Source organism: Corvus kubaryi, unplaced genomic scaffold, assembly GCF_017639235.1.
Source record: "Corvus kubaryi isolate FWS band 111438036 unplaced genomic scaffold, C.kubaryi_AGA036_p1.0 69, whole genome shotgun sequence".
Taxonomy (NCBI): domain Eukaryota; kingdom Metazoa; phylum Chordata; class Aves; order Passeriformes; family Corvidae; genus Corvus; species Corvus kubaryi.
The window spans coordinates 30,045-49,332 of NW_024582057.1; the positions used below are offsets into that span (position 1 = coordinate 30,045).

At 39.8% G+C, this 19,288-nt stretch overlaps 1 protein-coding gene across 2 annotated transcripts in view; it reads left to right on the forward strand.

Moving 5' to 3' along the window:
* KIAA0319 (KIAA0319 ortholog) overlaps positions 1-19,273 on the forward strand; it is a 45,798-nt gene extending 26,525 nt beyond the window's left edge. Inside the window, exons 10-20 of one of the 2 annotated variants that reach the window (XM_042048985.1) lie at positions 838-961; positions 2,338-2,470; positions 3,356-3,504; positions 5,381-5,532; positions 6,640-6,778; positions 7,942-8,101; positions 9,404-9,546; positions 10,497-10,619; positions 11,587-11,677; positions 13,206-13,297; positions 14,140-19,273. In XM_042048985.1, coding sequence (XP_041904919.1) covers positions 838-961; positions 2,338-2,470; positions 3,356-3,504; positions 5,381-5,532; positions 6,640-6,778; positions 7,942-8,101; positions 9,404-9,546; positions 10,497-10,619; positions 11,587-11,677; positions 13,206-13,297; positions 14,140-14,318 — 1,485 coding nt within the window. In that variant the 3' untranslated portion in view covers positions 14,319-19,273. The remainder of the gene's footprint in view (positions 1-837; positions 962-2,337; positions 2,471-3,355; positions 3,505-5,380; positions 5,533-6,639; positions 6,779-7,941; positions 8,102-9,403; positions 9,547-10,496; positions 10,620-11,586; positions 11,678-13,205; positions 13,298-14,139) is intronic. The other variant, XM_042048986.1, reaches the window with a different exon arrangement.
* The last annotated feature ends 15 nt before the right edge of the window (positions 19,274-19,288 follow it).

Sequence of the window (19,288 nt, forward strand, 5' to 3'; positions counted from 1 at the left end):
CTGATCCATCTTGTGTGCCTTCTCTGGACCACTCCGGAGGATACTGGTCTGTGGTGTGTTACATGATATCCACTGTTAGAGTGCAATGTAACAAGTACCTCTTCTGGTTAGGTAATTGTTTATCAAGTCCCTTTGTTCTTATTATCATCTTTATCCCAAAAAAAAGCCAAACCTAATTGCATTATGATTTGGTATTCTTCATATGAGAGATGCCACAAATGTTCATTTTATTAGCAAAAGGATCTATAGCTGGGCCCAGTCATTTAATGAGCTTCTATAGGTATCAGCAAATACTGCTGAAAGAGTAAACTCAGGACAGATCTGTCTTGTTTAATATGGGGGGTTTTTTCCCATAACCCTGTCTATCTGTCTTCAAGTCAAGCTTGGTTTTGCATTTAACAGTTTTTATAAGTACTAAAGGATGTCATGATGTTTGTTTTTAAAATATCCCTAAGGAAATGGAATAAGCTGTAGGAATTATCATCAGTGTTTAATTTCCTGATTGAGAATAGTAAGGTTCCATGTATTTCACAATTATGTTGTGGAAAAATAATGCAGTGGTTATACGAACAGAAGAGATTAGGATTTATTGCTTATAGATATATTTCTCTGGGTTGGTAGGAACAGTGAATATTCGCAATAGTGAACACATTACCTCTGTCTGTGCACCAGATTTTAAGCCTCCTCTTTATCTGCAAAGTGCATAAACTCCTTGCTCAAACGTTGTATTCATGAATTTAAACGTTTCTTATCTCTTACATTTGCTCTGTAACACCTTTCATTACCCACAACCATTTCTGTTTTCTCTCGTGCTCTGTCCTTACCGATGCTGCGAAGGGGGTGCGGACGCCGTACCTGCAGCTCTCTGCAATGCAGGAAGGAGATTACACGTTCCAGCTGACTGTGACAGACTCTGCACGGCAGCGCTCCACAGCCGAGGTCACACTGATCGTGCAGCCTGGTAAGTCGGTGCAGGCATGTCTGGGTCCCTCAGGGCTGGCCCAGCCTGGTGCCTTGGTGCTGTTCTCCAACACCTCCTCTCCCCACATTGCACCACTGACATGGCAGCTTGAATGCCTGGTACCCCTGGATCAAGGACTTGTCCACCTCCATTTGCTTTCAAAGCAGGCAGTCAAGTGTAGAATCATACACAATCCAGGTGGTGATCCTGAGGGTTCACACCAGCCTGGTTATGTAAGGCAACAGAGATCTGTCTGAGTGTGCTTGTAAAAGCGAAATTGTAGCTCTTGAGTTTAATGTCCTACAGAGTCTGTTTTGAAAGCTGCTCAGAGTATCAATCAGTGCTTTGCTCAGTTTTCTTATTGTTTTGCAATTCTCCTGCAAGAGTCCTTGTGTGATTTGAATTCACTCAAATGAATTGCATTGTGTTTCCTAGGGAAAAGTGTCAGCCAAGGACTTTTCAAAAGCTGCATCTTTCACATGTTTATTTAGGTTTGGGAGCCAAAAGATGAATAAGCCCAGATGGTCTGGGCTTCATGAGATTTTTTAAATGTCTTTTTTTTCTTTTTTTCACAGTATGTTTGCCTGTTGCATCCACAGTGGCCTTTCCTGCCCATGTGCAGGTCTCACATTCTACCGTGGGGCAATGTTTTATCTTCCTGTTGCTGCTTAATACAAATCTTTTGTAGGTGATCCCTTCTGGGGCAATTTTACAGCAATCATTCACTGCAGGAATCAAGAACATGAATTGTGGTGGAGCCTTTTAGACCCATTATAGTGTGGAGTTAGAAAGATGTTATTGCTAAAGTCAAGACAAAGGGTAAATAAAAACCCAGGAAAATTGTAGCATTGTCAGTTTTACCATGTCACAAAAGCAGAGGCTGAAAACAGAGTAACAGGTCATATATTTCTGCACTAAATTCTCAAAGGCTCTGATTCGACATTAACTTAGTGGCATCATGCTGGCCTTGAGCAGCAGACAGAATGGGTCAGTATCTTCTCTGAGGGCAAAGAATCATATTTGTGTGGGAGATTTTAAAAGGGGTGGACTGGTGGAACCAGGAGACTACTCCACCACTCATGTTTTGTGACATTTTATGTAATGCATTGAGTATGCAGCAAGATTTTTGGGACTGGGACTGTGCTTTCAGATATGACTATGAAAAAGGGAAGTACTTGCTGTGGGATTTGGCTTATTGCAGAGTTGACTTTTCCCAGCTGCTGGCTTGTGCGTGTCATACTTGTGGTTTGTACCTTTTGAACCAATATATCAGAATTTTATTAAAATACTCTGTGTAAAATCTTCCCTCTCATGGGCAAGCCTTGCCAGTGACTGGCATACACTAAAATGTCATACACTAAATACTAATTTTGCAGAAAATAACAGTCCTCCAGTAGCAGTGGCTGGCCCTGACAAGGAATTGACCTTCCCAGTAGAAAGTACTACACTGGATGGAAGCAAAAGCCAAGATGATCAAGGCATTGTCTTCTATCATTGGGAAAATATCAGGTATCTAAAGATTTTACTCATCTCCAGTAAAATAGAGAGCAAAGTGAAAGTGATTTAATCTAGAGCCTCTTATGCAATTGTGTTGAATGATGCTCTGTTAGAGAACTGCTTTCAGGACCATCCCACTTGAGTAGTAATAGCATAAGAAATAGTAATTTTAAGTTGAACTTGAAAAGCTCAGACCTACCATAGGTAGTCTCTACCTATGTTTGCAATGTTTTATTTTGAGGCCTACTTTTATAAAATTAAGAGAAAATTACAGGAACTTCTGTGTCTCCTGTTAAAAAGCAAGTAGCAGGCTTGGGTACCCTCCTGTAATACACAGTTTTTCCATTAGTGCTTAGAACTAAGATTTTTCAATCACTTTTTTGTTGAACAGTAAAGTGTCAGTCATTTTTGCCTGAACTTTCAGTAACGGGTGACTAAATGACTCTTGACTGGTGATTGAAAATGTTTTACAAAAGCTTATAATTGTACGTTTATGTGCAAATCTAACTGATCCTTAATAAAAGGACAGGGTATTTTAGCTCATGCAGCTGTCATACCTGGTACAGGAAGAGGTCTGCTGGCAGCCTATACAGATTGTGAGTTGCTCTTAGAGCAGTATCATGTGCATTCTCCCATGAAATAGAACCATGGTGAGATTGAAGTTCTGGGGGATATTTTCTGCTCTTCTCATAGGTGGAGATGTGTGCTTGGGTGCTTTTAATGTCTTGAAAGAAAGTATTAATTCTCTAAACTCGTGTCTCAAATAGTTCTTTAACCATCAGTGCTTATAGCAGTAGTAGAACTACAACACATAAAAGCAAAAGGCCTGAGCAGTGCTGCTGAACTCACAGTCTGGCTGGCTAGGCGCGATGATTTTTGTGAGATGTTTTGTTTCAGTGGGCCAAGCTCTGTACAGATGGAAAATGATGACAAGGCAATAGCAACTGTGACTGGTCTCCAGGTTGGTACCTATCGCTTCAGGCTGACTGTGAAAGACCAGCAGGGCTTGAGCAGTGCATCTGTGCTCTCCATTACTGTGAAGGAAGGTAAGCCCGGCTGCTGCTTCTTAGGGCGTGGTGGGCAGCTGGACAGTTCATTCAGTCACTGACCTAATGTGAAGGAAATCAGAACAGAAAGGTGTAACATATTTGTTGTTATATTTCAAATGTGTTTAAGAAGACTTAACTGCTCTTTTTTAGTAAAGTAGTATTGTGAGTGACTGGCAGAATGAATTTCATTTGATGCAAGCTGTTTTAGTGTTCAATATATGCAAAATTATTTGTAATAAATGTGCTCCAAAATAGTATTTTTGACAATTGTATGTCTACATCATTAAGAAGATATTTTTTTATTTTATGTTTGAAATTAAGCTTTGAGCAGAAAAGCAGTTTTACTGTGGATTTTAAGGTAACATCCAAGAAGTCACATCTCAGTGAACCAGTTTCCACTTAAAAATTTAGTATTAAAAGACCTGGTTTTATTTTTTTTTCAGTGATGTGTTGTTGTGGTGGGTTTGTTTTTGTTTGGGCTTTTTTTTTAAATTATACAGAGAAAGAGTTGTGGTGGTATGGGGTATTTCATGTTTTTTGGGGTTTTTTTCCCAACAGGATACTCATAGAATCATAGAATGGTTTGGGTTTGAAGGGACCTTGAAAATCATCTTGTTCCAAACCCCTGCCATAGGCTGGGACACCTCCACTAGACCAGGTAGCTCAAAGGTCCCATCCAACCTGGCCTTGGACCCTCCCAGGGATGTGCTGACTTCAGCAAGCCCAGGGTGCAGTTGTCTTTCTGGACTGCAAGTGCACATTGCGGGGGCATGCTGAGCTTCTTGTCAGTCAACACCCCAAGTCCTTCTCTTCAAGGCTTAGTGGCATTATGCTGACTGCTCCCAATCCATTCTCTTCCCAACTTGTACTTGGGATTGGGATTGCTGTGACCCATGTGCATCTTGGAGAAGAAGCTGGACTTTGTTTTACTCATGTGCATCATTGCTTGAACTTTTTCAGAGTTTCAGTTAGTATTCAGTTAGAAATAGATGGCAACAGCTCTGCCCAAATGTGTCCATGGTCTCGTTTGTGCTGTGAGGTGTAGCCACAGTAAGTTCTGTCTACAGTTGCAGGTTCAGTATTAAAAATACTCAGTTTTCTAATAATCAAATTTAGTCAACTCATTTTACTTGGAAGAGACAAGATCAGTTGTATCACAGACAACCCTATGCTGTTACAGCCAACACCCCTGAGATCTGCCTGGGGCCAACTATTTGTGTCCAGTGAGGTATTTCACTCAGCTCCACAGCTTCTTTGAGCCCTGGCTTACCAGTTGTGTTCTAAAAAAAATCAGTGATGTCTGGTTTCTGGAAAGAGATCATGTTCATGTTTCTTTGACTTTTTTTCACCATGTGCCCAATGCATGCCTTAGTTTCAGTGCTAGTGGTGAGCAAAAAATATTTGGGAATTAGACTTGCTCTTAAGTTTCCTGACTGCATTTTGCCTAAATACAGGCATTTTGAAGATACAAGATCTTGCACAAGCTTCTATTGGGTAATAAGTGATTTTCCAGATGAAAAGGTCCCAGCATGGTGATCTCCTGCTGGACTGTGTTTCTAAGTAGGCAGAAAATCTTTTTGCTTGACTGAGAAGATCTGATGTTTAAGTTATTGTGAGACTGTAAATAGAATATCCCACAATGCTTTTTGAAAAAGGTCTTTCTCCTTATGGTGCACCTCTGTTTTTATTAGACTGCAATATGCTCAGAGCCAGATTTTGTATACGCAGTCATTCTTTCCCTGTAGCTTCGACATGAGGTTCTGTTGTTATTGTCTGTAATCATCAGGTAAAGAATTGCAGTGTGGGTGTATTGGCAATGGCATGTCATTTCATGTTTTGAAAGCAAATCCTTCTCCACTATTTTTATGGCTAGAAAACAACAGTCCACCCCGGGCACATGCTGGTGGGAAGCATGTTCTAGTGCTTCCAAACAACTCTGTTACCTTGGATGGCTCAGGGTCTGCTGATGACCAGGGGATTGTGTCATATTTGTGGATTCGGGATGGTCAAAGCCCAGCAGCCGGGGTAAGTTTCTTGAAGGTTGTAACGAAATTTGGCTTTTGTTATGCACAAAACACCACTGCAGCAGGGAGAGCAGGTATGACCCATAAGATGCTGTCAGGTGTGGTGCCTTGTTTCTGGTTTGTCTCCCCTGCTCTCTGTAATGCTGCGGTTCAAGAGGCTGGTGATATTTTCAGTACAGCTAGAGAATACAGTAACTAAGGACTGCAGCAATGCAAACTTAGTTGGGAAAGACTCGAGACAGAAGAAAAAAGCTGTGTCTGTTTAAGAGTAATTGATGATAATATGACAGTAATGTGTTTGAGAGAAAAGGATTATCTGAAATTCAGATATTCTAAAGGAGGAAGGGTCTGAGAGAGCAAGAAGTACAAATAAAGATTAAGGAATCCTGCCTGGTACCATATGAGGTAAAACTTTAAGGCAAAAATGGTGTTTGGCATTAGATGCGTAGGTACCTTCCTTCGCAGATGATGGCGAATAGCCTGGGGCATTAGGGCAGTGGATTCTACTCTCTGAGTGGGGCTAACAGGAGAAATACCTGATTATAAACTTCAGTTATTTGTCAATTAATAAAACTGGGATAATTTTTTTCCCTTTTTGCAAGAAGTGTTGTGGACAGCTCTTTGCCCTCAGGAAGATAGTGGCAAATCAGCAAGTACTGGAAGAGGACAAAAAGCAAAATCATAAAAAAAGCTTCTAGAAGCAATTCACGTGAGTGTGTAAGAATGGAAGAGGTTTAGCTTAGATATAGCTGGCATAGTTGATAGTTGAAAATACATGAACTCCAAGGAGAGGAAATTAGGAGTTAAGACAGCAGAACTAGGGATACTGGAAAAACATTGAAAAATATTAATGTAGCTGTCTTGGATTTTCAAGCAGGTGAGTTCTTCAGATTGTCAGCTCTTCTCTCTGGGGTATTTTTAATGAAAATATCCATAGTGTGCAGACTGTCCCTTCCAAATTTCATTACTCTGCTATAAACTCTGGGTAGGTCACATTTGTCCCAAAAGTCAAAGCAAGAACACATACCATCATACCAGATAGCCGACTCGATAATGACACCTGCATCTTTCTCTGAGGATGTAACTATTCTGAACCTTGTTTTTGCAGGATGTGATCCATGGCTCAGACCACGAGGCAGTACTGCAGTTAACTAATCTGGTGGAAGGAACCTATACTTTCCACTTGAAAGTGACGGATGCTAAGGGAGACTCAGATGTTGATTCAGCAACTGTTGAAGTGCGGCCTGGTATGACAATTAAAAGGTCATCGACATGTTGTGAATACCACATCTTTGTTCTCCTTTTCACTTATTTATTTAGATGTTGATGAGAATCTCTCAAGTTAAAACACAGAGGAAACAGGTCTCTATTTTCCTAACTTCTTACTGTTCTCTGACTAGGCCCAAGTGTGTTAAAAGTTGACATCTGGATTCTTAACTACTACAGTCCCTGTAGTTGGCACCATAAGTAGATAACAACTATACTTACTGGTTAATATTTTCATTAGGCTTTTGTTGCTTCTCATTCACTGTAGGTTTTTTGTTTCTTTTTCTGGTTGTTAATTAGTTTGGCCAGTAGAAAGAGATAGGAGCTGACCATTAAATTTAAGGACAAATGTTTCTGTTTGATGGTTGAAACTGTGTTTTTTTTTGTTTTTCTTCTTTAATCCTGAAAGACAAAAAAAATCCTGAAAGAATTTCAGGGGGTTGTAAATGCAGGTGAAATAGCTAAAGGATGGAAGTTGAAGTGTCAGGAAGAGAGTGTGAAATCTTTGTCTGTCAGAGATACCTTGTTTGTCTGGCTCCTGGCAATGATTTTATTTCTGTTCCTTACTTTATTGTTGAATGTAGTCGTAGTAAATGGATTATGATTCTCATGGGATATCTGTGAAGTTTGTTTTGTTTGCAAGACACTCTAGAAGTTCAAGTACTATTGAAACATACCCAATACTTCTCAAATTAACCATCCTCATTTAGACACTCACAGTCTTGCATGCTTGCATACAAGTCCATCTTTGGCTCCCTTTTCCTGGGTGGTAGTCAGTAAGATAATTAGCAGTGAACTTGGTAATTGGACTCATGTAGTCCTTACCTCTGACTTTAAGATGGCAGCATTTAAGGGAACAGAAGTTGCTCTTCTGCACAGAAATGTGTAAATGCTGAAAGTGCACCCTGAAGTACTTTATTTGTATTGATAAGATGGGTTGCTATCTCAGGACCCACTACGTTTATTTCAGAGAGAACGTGATGATATAGGCTAAGTACTTCTCTACGTACATGAAAGAGTTGGCTTATCAGTGATATGGGTCTTATGCAGAAAACTACAGTATTAATAAATACTTTCAAGTAATGCATGTTGTACTGAAGGATCTGCCAGGCTCTGAAGGAATAGCATGTTCTTCTTCTGTCAGATCCCAAAAGGAGTGGTCTGGTGGAGCTGATCCTGCAGGTTGGAGTGGGACAGCTGAGTGAGCAGCAGAAGGACACTCTGGTGAGACAGCTGGCTGTATTGCTGAATGTTTTGGATTCAGATATCAAAGTTCAGAAGATACAAGCCTACTCAGATATAAGGTACAAAGATGTCCTGCTGTGCCAGGAGGACTTGTGATTTTCTTTGCCTCTCTCACAGCTCATAATTAGTTGCAAAATAATCTTTCCTAAGATGACAAAAAATGCTATACTTCTCAACAGAATATACTTTAAAAGGTGAATTTCTTCTGTGGTAGAAAACTGATGAAGCAAACTCTGTGGAGGCTCAGAACTGAAGTGTTTTGTTTAAAAAAAAACCCCAAATTTTTCTATATACCTTTTTTTCCTTTAAAGAAAGTACATGCATATGTATTTCAGTGTCTTGTTCCATACAGTGCTTCTGTTTTTTCCAAATGCTGAATGGAGCAAGATAAACAGACTTTCTCACAGTGAAACATGTATTGCATTTCAAAATAAGGTTCCAGCTCTATTTGATCAAATCTATTTTATTCCCTCTTTTTTCTCCTACTTCTTCTCCATGGTTTTGATGTTTGTAATATTTTATAAACATTTTCCCATATAACTGGTGGTGAAAATCCATTTTTTGCACAGAACACTCCACAGTGGATTCTCTTAAATGTGGTATTTTACTGTGAAGAAGAAATACGCCCTCTCCTTGGTGTAGAGTGCTAGAGATGGCTGTGCGTACCCAGAGAAACTTCTCAGCATGATTGGTAGAACCTGTTGACATGAGTTAGCTTTAAATTACTTCTTGTCAACTACTTGGTAATTTAAAACCCATTTTGGTGTTTATTTAGCTCTTGGGGAACCTCTTAAAATTTAAAAACACAGTTTGGAAAGTCTAGTATTTATAGCTATGATATTTTTGGTCAGAGCTTTTCAAATTAAAATGTTCCCTGAAGTGTGTAATACAGGGTGAGATCAACACCACCCAACTTAAAAGTTGTGGATGACAGGGCAGGAGGGCTTCCACATGAAGTACTCTGGGTCCTTTGCTTCTGAGCTTTTTCTCCTATTAAATACAATTTCCTAAAGTTAGTGAAATTGCTTCGGAGTGTTTTGTGACAGGCTCTACATGAGAGTGGAGAAAGCAAATGTATACATACTTCTTAAAGCAAAAGTCAGGAAGACCAAGGAGGGAATTATATTTGCTGTTATCCTCACCTGTCTTCTCTGAAACTGAGAAGCCAGAGAACTGCTAGTGCTCCCAGCTCAGAATGAAGATCAGTTGACTCCTCCACGGAGAGAGTTCCCTAATCTTTGTCAGTGGTGACATTGGCTTTCCAGAAACAAAAAAGACTAAAGGCTATATGCCTTTATTGCTGAATGCCTGACAAAAGTGATCTGTGACAGCAGTCCTGACCTTAGCTGTTCTTTCTGCAGCACCGCAGTTGTGTTCTACGTGCAGAACGGGCATCCTGCCACAGTGATCAAAGCATCAGATGTTTCACGGACTCTGCACGTGCAGCTTTTGAAGCAGAAAGCTGACTTCTTGCTTTTTAAAGTCCTACGAGTTGACACGGCTGGTACGTTTTGGATTGTGCTTGCTCATCTCGGAACTTTGCAGACATTTGGCTAACGTAGCACCTGGAAACACTGCATGAAGTCCTTCTGTCTGCCATCTGGTGTCTGGGCTTGGTGGGTGTAGCTTTACAGAAGATTATGTTGAGGACAGTACTTAAAATGCTTCGTGATTTGTGGTAGGTAGACTGGTCTGAGTTACTTTTAAAAGACATCATCTGTATCAGCAGGCAAAAGCACATCCTAATCTGGTCTGCATCAGGAAGGCCTGTGGAATGAGGATAAAGATACCCTACCTACTGCCTTTTCTTAGAAGATGTGCAAAACTTAATATAGCCATAAAGTAGCTATGTTTCATATCTCTGCTTCCTTCAGGGCTTTTAGAGTTCAGTAAATAGGTTTGTAATCTAACTTGTTCTTGTCTGCCTGTATCAAACAAAACAGGTGATCGCTATGTTACCACCTAGTCTTCTAATCTTTGCAATGTACACAGGCTGCTGGGGTTTCCTATAATGAACTCTTTCTTTTGCCCAAAAAGATGCTTGAACTTCTAAGCTTATTTTAAGCTTCAATAGTAATGTCAACCCTTTAAGATACGTAGGTATTACAGACATGACTTCTCCATAATTTAAAATCAGGACACAACAATTCAAATACAAAGAAAGTAAGCAAGCTCCAGTGATAAAATAGGTACTGATGGTATAGTAAATTCAGTCTTTGTTTACTGGTTGAAAAGGATTGTTGTCCTGTTATAAATATACTCTGATTACATTCTTTCTCCTCACAGCCAGCAGTCTGCTAAACTGTAGATCTATTTGACACATAGGCCCAAAGGAAAGGGAGTTTCAAAACATATCACAGTGTTATGAGCAGACACTTTGCCACCAATCTAGTCTTACATTAAGAGGGTGTATGACATTTACACAACTGACCCTATGTTTGGTTCTGTTCTTAGCCTGTCTTTTGAAATGCTCTGGACATGGGCACTGTGACCCCATAACAAAGCGCTGCATTTGCTACCAGCTGTGGATGGAAAACTTGATTCATCGTTATCTAAATGATGGAGAGAGTAATTGTGGTGAGTTTGGGTGTTGTGGGATATATTTCAAGAGTAACTTGTCGTCTTGTGAGACTGTTGATTATTTGTTCTCAGAACGGGGAATACTTAGGAGGTAGATGCTGAGAGAAGACTGAAACAGTCTGTGTTTTCCAGCCCAACAATACCTTTCTATAGAAAGATATTTGAATAATTTCCTGAAATGATGTCTTGACAGTAGTAGCCTAGATTTTAAAGAGACTCACTATTTGATGAAAAGAGTGTGAAAGCTTGGTAATGGGAAAGAGATTTTGCAACAATTTGGGGCCAGTTGGAGGGGCTGTTGAATAACGTTAAGCATTACAAAGCTTTTGAGTAGGACTGTTGCAAAGCTGGAAAAGAGGCAGCAATTTCAATTTCTCTGAGTGGGCAGTTGATGCTGCTGTGCCAGAAGTATGGTCTGATCTAAGCAAAGAAAACATCAGTGTTCTGGACTGACCAATACTGACCTTTAGAACCTGGTAACACTGACAACTGTGAGTATACACATGTTGGAGTTCAATTTATTGCACATCTGTCTGTATCCTTTCCTGTTTTCCTGGATTTATAAATATAAATGTGCGAGTAGAAGGATCTACCTCTAATCAGCTCCTCTTCTAAAGCACTACTAAAATGCCAGACCCAGAGTATACATCCTGTTTATTTCAGTTAGGGAATGATAACTGAGGTGGTAACCGTGACCCTTTGCAGGACTGTCAGTTCCCACACAGACTTCAGGTATCTTGGGATGGTAAAAGGTATTTGAGAGGAAGAAAATTTTCTAATGTGCACTTCTAATCTTAAAGGCTAAAAATTTTTATGAATTCTTATAAGAATATGATGGTCCTGAGTTTTCCTACATTCCTGTTGCCACTCCCCATTCCTCAGGATTGGTTTTTTTAATAGAGTTGTATTAGAAGTTATTCTATTCATATGACCTTAAAAAGCACTGTTGTGTTTCTTTTTTCAGAGTGGAGTATACTCTATGTGACTGTATCTGTTTTTATTTTGATTGTGGTCGTGGTAGGGCTTACCTGGTTCTGCATCTGCTGCTGCAAAAGGTACATGATTTGTGTTTCTTTTTGATGGGGTATATGCAAAAATTGCACACAACCGCCACATTTTAGTCCAGTCCATAGCACTAAATCACTGAGCTCATTTTGGACATGTGAGGAGCTTCCTATATCTGTTTCTGTAGACACACACTTCTTTTGAAAAAAGGAGTATCCATTTGTGTGTCTGTGCTCTTCTGCATTATGAAAACCAAAAAGTTAATATTGCAGTACCCTTCACATTAAGTGATAATTAATGTTAAAATGCTGAGAGTATACTGCAGATCTTCAGTCTCCTACTGAGTCCTGCAGGTACTCCATACTAAGAAAAAAAGGCACACCCTGAAGGTCACTGATGTAGGAATGTTCTAGGCCATGGGAAAGGATCTGCTCCCAGTCTCGTGTCTCCCTTGGACAGGAAGGGTGGGTGGCTGGGCTGCATGTGGCTTTCAGGCAAGGAGTACTGTAGTGATCTCAGTCATGCAGACTTCTTGCTTCCCCTTTCCTTAAACAGGAACACTCATACTACTGAATGTTGTTTCCCTCTCTGCCTCCCCTCCAGTCTTTCCTAGTGAGCTGATAAGAAATTCTCTTTCAAGTGACAAGCCCCTGCAAGTTCTGTCAGTAGAGCAAGTGTTTTTGCTGCAGCTCAAACAGCTCAGCAAATAGATAGCTTGTTCAGGTGTTAGCAAAAATAAAATGCCATCAAAATCTTTCTGGATTTTCATCTTTTTCTAGGGTGTCTTTACAGTATGTAAAGGATGCGTGGGAGTCGATACCGATTTTATTTTTATGGTTGAAGGAACAGTGCTGTTAGTAGAAAACTTTAAATAGTAAAGTGTGTCCCATTCCGCCTCCACAGTGTGGTGTGGAGCCTCACAGGCTTGTGTATATTGGATGATTATTTGAGGGATTTTTAATGAGTTCAGCTGCTTCTGTCCTTTGTCCTCATGTGGCTTGTGTCTGAGAGTGAGGGCAGGTTGATACAAATTCCTGTGGAAAAGAGGAGGGAATTACTGCACAGGACAGAACAGCAAGAGATTCCCTTTGCCTTGTGGAAACTGCATGAAAAAGACAGTGTAGACTCAAGATTTGGCTGGAGATTTGGAGCCTTTAAAAACTTTGAGTTGCCAAGTGAACGCTATAGAAGATCATGGAAGGGAGGCCAAGGCTGGTTGTTGCTGTAATGCTGGCTGAGTAGTAAGGTGGCTTCTCCACTGTGAACTGTGGGGGCATATGAATATTCATCTACCGTGTCTGTAGTTACTATGTTGGAATTGAACAAACTGTGGCTTAGGAGAGCAAATCAATCTGCCTTGCTTTCTTCATCTTTCCATATCAGAGAGCAAATAAACTATACTGTCTTGTCCATATTGTGCAGCTGCCTTATTCAGGTACAAACTGGAACTATTTTTAAGTGGAGGTGAGAAAGTACAATGATGTTCTGTATATAGGGGTATGTGTATGCAAAGGAAGGGGGAGCAGATTTATGTGCGTATGTGAGAATTAAATGTCTTTTTGGTAACTATCTTTTTAGCAGGAAGAGGACAAAGATAAGAAAGAAAACAAAATACACCATCCTAGATAACATAGATGAGCAGGAGAGGATGGAGCTACGGCCCAAATATGGTAAGTGCTATACAGCAACCTGGGAACTCATCCACTAGGCGTGCAGCTGGTGTGTCTGAATTGATACTTGTAGGCAGCATGAGCCCAGAAGCAGGCCTACAAGTTTGGGAATGGCAGAGACAAACAGACAATGAAGTCGTTGGGGGAGAATCAGTTAATTTCTTTAATAAAGCCTTGGGCTCAGCCTCTGCTCTGAGCTTCAGTTTATCTTAATTTAGAACATTTAATTGCCCCACAGATTTTCTCCATGTAAGCCTTCCTCCTCTTTAGCACATGCTTTAATTTGGAGCTGTTTGCTGCACAGCAGTTCCCTCCTCAACCACAAGTGCCCTGTTAGACATCAGTAGATTTCAGCTGCTGTTTATGTATCTTTTAATTTACCTGACTTCCAGTTTTTAGCAGAGGAAATGTTCAAGTCCAAGGAAACAAAATCATTCTGAGAAATTGCTGCCCTAGAAAGATGGAGATAATGTTTCTGTAGAAACCATGACATTTCATTGCCACTCATGTTAATAAGGTTGTTGAGTGGACAGACTGATTTCCAGATTCAAGCTATTAAAAATTCATTGGGTGTGTACTAAGATAATCCAGTTGTTTCAAATTTAAATACATATATTCATATTTCAGAGTCATAAACTGATGGGCCTGCAATGAAGCAATAAGAGTATCTGAAATGGTATATGATACTTCCTAAGCCAGTTTTTGTATTGGTGTATGCTGTTACATTGCACTGCAGAGAATATTTTCACTTACCTTTCATATCACAGCAGGGGAGAAGATGGTTAGATGTTACTAAAAACCCAAACCTTTCTAATGAATTTGTTTTGCTTTTTCATTGTCAGGTATAAAACACAGAAGTACAGAACACAACTCCAGTCTGATGGTCTCTGAATCAGAGTTTGACAGTGATCAGGACACTATCTTCAGCAGAGAAAAGATTGAAAGAGAGAATTCTAGAACACTTATAAATGGATCCATCAGAAATGGAGTTTCCTTCAACTACAGCTCCAAAGACAGATAACTGAATGAGGGTAAAAGCACAGAACACACTGGTGCAACACATCTGAAACATGTTGGCCCACCTCTGTTTTTCCAGAACCGACAGATTCCTAAAATGTCAACTAATTGCAGATTAAAGAGTAAATTTCTAGAACAGGTAGGGGAAGGCAGAAGGAAGGAGAAAGGATTAGATGGTCAGCTAACTCCTCTTGTCACCATCATAGGAATAAGAAAAAGCACATCTTATTTCTAGCATGTTCTGTGCTGAATGTTTGAACTTCAGAAGGCCTTTTTTTCTAAATCACTGCTACAAAACTAGCCAGGGCTGTTCTGCTACAAACTATGGTAACTAACAATGGCATACAGATTCATATGTGCTCCTAATGCTGTCTTTGAGAAGTGGTGTGATTTATAACAGCAAAAGCCAAAATAGATGAAGTTCCTTACAACTATAGAGAGCAATATGTGGCCACAGGCTCCATCTTAATTTTCAGTTTAGGACAGAAACACGAAGAGCATTTTTAGTGCAGTGTCTTTATCCAGCTGTACTCTGTGACTTCCTTTCCTAGGTTAGTGTTCATCGGGTGAAAACTTTCTTGTTTTCAGAGAAAGTTAACAACTAGCGATTGCACTGGATCAGCTGTAATGTAACATGATATATCTGTGTCCTGTAGGATGCAACATTCCCACTATTCACATAGGAGGTGTGGTTTCTGCAGGGAATTCTAGCCTTAGGTTGCTTCTGTAATGACCTATTGCTTTGGCTCTGCCATGTCCATCCAGGAAACTGTAGCAGCATGGACTTGGTGTGATGCACCTTCAGAAGCATTTTGAGCATCCCAAACAACCTTTTTAGATCACTTTGAGGAGCTCTGGACCTTTTAAGACTGAATGCTCAGCTGAGTTTTCATCTGTCAGCATCAAGCACTCAATTAAAGAATGCACCAGGCACTTGTGTAGTGAAATGTTTGTGGAGAATACCCTTGTGGAGCAGGACGTTCATTGTACCTTCATTGTCGTGGTAATCAGTACTGAGCAATACTTTAGCTTGAACATGAGATTTTTTTGACTTTTTCCTCTCTGGCTATTCAGTGACTGGATGTGTTGGCCTAAAGAGATCCTTTTATGTCTTTGGCAAGGGTAGGTGTATTGCAGTTCTGACATTCTTGCTCACAATCTGGATAATTTCTTCACGGCCTGCTTGTTAGGCTTTGAAATCATGTCCCCGGTACTGCTTTTGAAACCCCTAACTGAAGACCAGACTTTTATACATAGTCGTCACTTGTAGTGAGTAGTACTGTTTAGCCATGACATCAGCTTTTCCTGGGGGTCCTCTACTGATGTACTGGAGTCTTGGGCTGAGACGGAGGAATGATGTGTTTTGATGGAGAAAACATTCCTCTGGGAGCATTTTTGAAGAGTTTTTTTAAAAATGTTTTAGGGTTTTTTGGTTTTTTTGTTTTGTTTTTTTTAATCCAGTGGTAGAGAACCCATTATCAGAGGATGGAGCAGTATAGAGATCAAGGGGAGCAGTTTAGAAGGGTCAGGGAGGGCATACAGCCCATCTCCATCATGAGGAATAATGTAGTAGAGAATTTTGGGGCTTCATCCTTTCTTAGAAGTCTGACACAACAGAGTAGCTGGGTTGAACACTGTAGCTTCTCTGCTTCTCTTCGTAATGGACTTGGCAACAGTCAGAACCATCTAGGCTGGAAGAAATCAGTGGTCAAAAGTTGCAGCAACATAGCATGCTCATAACTTGTTTCATACCTTTGATTCTCAAGTGCAGTCAGCAACAGTCCCTAAGGCTACTAATGCAGTAATGAGGAGTATTTACCCTGTGTCCAGCCCTGCATTTTTCTGGAGATCTTTGTGGGGCTGCAGGAGTCATTGTGGTGGGAGAGGCTGTGAAGAGCTAAAAAGGGCTAATACAGGTGTTGTCCATGTTTTTCCCATACGCACCAGCGAAGTGCAGTATGAATGGTATGATTTGCTTTCTTCAGAAACCAAGTTTCAACTCTGTGTATGGGGGTTTTAGGCTATTTCTTGCAACAAATCTAGTTTATCACACTCTTCCTCTTCTTGAGAGTGTGTGTGTATATGTGTATATATATATATATATTTTTAAATAACTTCATCAACAAAAGCAAGGTCAGCTTCTGATGTCTTTCAGTTCCTGCTCCATATGTGTTAACATGATAAAAGCAGTGTTCACTTTAAAGCGTTCCTGAAAAAAGTTAAAGCCCACTCAAAATACTAATTTATTTCTTTCCTTTGAAATCCAGATGTTGGGCTTAATCCATTCTGAACAACTTCACAGAATGTTCTAGCAGGAATTATTCTCTTGGAAACATGCATTTTTAAACAAGCAAATAAGTTGCTTAAACAATTTCAAGTTTATATGTGCTGTGCTGCCATTGATGCTTCTGTAAATTCTGTCTCCAGTGTGCCTTTATCTTGAAGCTTGCCTTCTAGGACATGTCAGTGCAGTCAGCAGCATCTGTCAGTTTTGTGAAATTAGTGACTTACATCTTTTTATGTTAATAGATGTAATAGATATAATATTTTTATGTAATAGATGACTTACATCTATTTTATGTTTTTAAAGCCAGTGCTGAAGCCTAGGATGTTGTTCTTCCAAGGTATTAAATTACCTTTTTCTTTTTTTCAAAACAAAAAAACCCCACCAAAATGAAAAACTGATTCTCTAGTAAAACAACTCCAGGAGTCATAAACCTTCATTCCTTAATGCTGCAGAATTTCCAGGACTGTTCCCCTGCCCATGGATGCACACTGGTGGGCTCAGATCTTTGGATCACTGGTAAGTTCATGTGCCATGAGAACGTATGCATGATTTGGCTAAGTATTTCTCACTCTAACAAATAAGAAGTATTAGACCAATTTCTCATTGTATAAGGCCCTAGCAAGTGGAAGCTGCTTGGTAAATTCAGTTCTCTAGATGATACTTTGATATCTTTGTTGCTAATAGTATTTTAGCTATGTTTTCAAAGTTGAATATAGTTTAAATTTTTCAGCTGCTGCTGAATTCTACTAGTTTGATTATTCTACCTGCTTGGGAAGAGAAGTTATGCCTCTCACCATAAGACCAGGCTTGCTTTTAATATATGGAACTTGCACAGAAGCTGGCTCTGTGAATTTGTGGTATCACATTTGTGTCACTTGGCCAAGCATGTTTGTGTCAGGAATTTAGGAGAGACTATAGCAAGGCTTGTATCTTGATTCAGTATAATTGTTATTTCCAGAACTACTGCTTTCTTGCAGAATGTCAGGTCATACCATGAATGAAAGGGTCAGAAAACTGGCTGTAACAGTGCAAGCATATTGGCAGAATTTAGATTCTAACCCTTTGGTTTGGGTTATTATAGGTTAAAAGCAGATTCTCAGTCCCCGCGTTTACTTCTGCACACAGTTTTCCTTCACATACAGAAAGAGTACTGGCAGCTGATTTGTGAAATAGGGATAGGGCTATTCCCAAAAGACTCATCTGCACTGAAAAGCAGAGGAGACTAGATAGAGCTTGTCCTCTGTGGCTCAGAATCTGCTGAAAATAAAGAATAGTTCAGTTTGGCACTGCTAAGATACTGCCTTTTGTTACAGGCAGTCAGTGTGGTGATACTTGCAGTGCCTCGTTGCCTTGAAGTGTAAGCGCTGGATTTTCACTTGCATCATGGTTTTACACACACAAGCAGGGATTGTCCAGCTATGTAAAAGGACTGCATTTGTTTGCATTTTAAGGAAGGAGTATATTTTGGAAAAAAACTTCCTAAGCATTAAACAGGTTCAGTACCCAAGTGTAGTATTCAATGCAGTACATACACAGCATGAAACTGCCATGGCTGCGAACAGGTAATTGTCTTGTGGATTTAATTTTCCTAACCGAAACCGTACTGCAGTATGAAACAAAATTTACCTTGGCAAATCTGTTGAGATCCACACCCAAATTATCTGTCCTATGGTTCAACCTGTCATATTAAGTAGAGAAAACAAAGCAAAATGCAAACTGTCTTATTACAGAGATTTGTTTATTTGCATAGGGGAAAAAAGGTTATTCTTGTTCCATATGTAAGAATAGATGATCAACTCTGTCCTTTTAGGTAAACAGTCTTACTCTCCCTCTGTCAGATGTATCAGATAAAAGTACTGTTCAAGCATCTGTTCTGTGCTGTCAGCTGTTTGCTTATATGATGTCAGTTTTCCTTTCCTTGGTCTCCTTTAGGCAAAGAGAAGTCCACACACATGCAAGGAACTTAACAGTGAGAGAGTGAGTGTAGACGTGTTCTCTGTGCTGGTGCAAACTTTCCTTAGATAGTCTGATGTTCTTGAAATAATTGAGTTCCTAGGCAAACATTCTATTCCTGCTTTTAACCTCAAGTGAAACTAGTTTTGCCCCCTGGTATACCAGTAACAGGCAGTAGTCAGGTGGAGCTTTGGGAAGGTAGTAATAAAATGACAGTAAATGTAGTCTTCTGCCATTTAGGTGAGGTTTGAGAGAGGAAAATGTTCCTCCAGGAGAACGGAAACAGGATAGAGGTGAATTAGTTTCTTAATGTCAGTTATTGCTTATCAGGGATCCCTAACTTGAATACTAATCCCGTACTTCTGCAGCAAAGAAAAACCCATTTTATGTACCTTTTATATCCTGAACTCCCCAAGGCAGAAATACAAAGGGAAATACAAAGTTTAGAAATAAAATTTTAAGGAGGAGGCAGCAAAGGCAAACAATTTTTGCACAGGCTATGAATCAGGTGCAGATGAGCTGTACATGTGTATTTTGTCTCTGTATGAAAGCACTTCTCCCTGTGGGTGGATGGGTGAGCTATTACAGAATTTGTATTAGGAATCTGTTTCTAGAAAATGTTATTTATTGAAAATGCTATTGTATTGTAACTGGAACAATTTCTGAGCTGAAATTACTACATTTATGTAACTATTAATAAAGTTTTGTCTTTCCTTTTAGAAGCTTGTCACTCT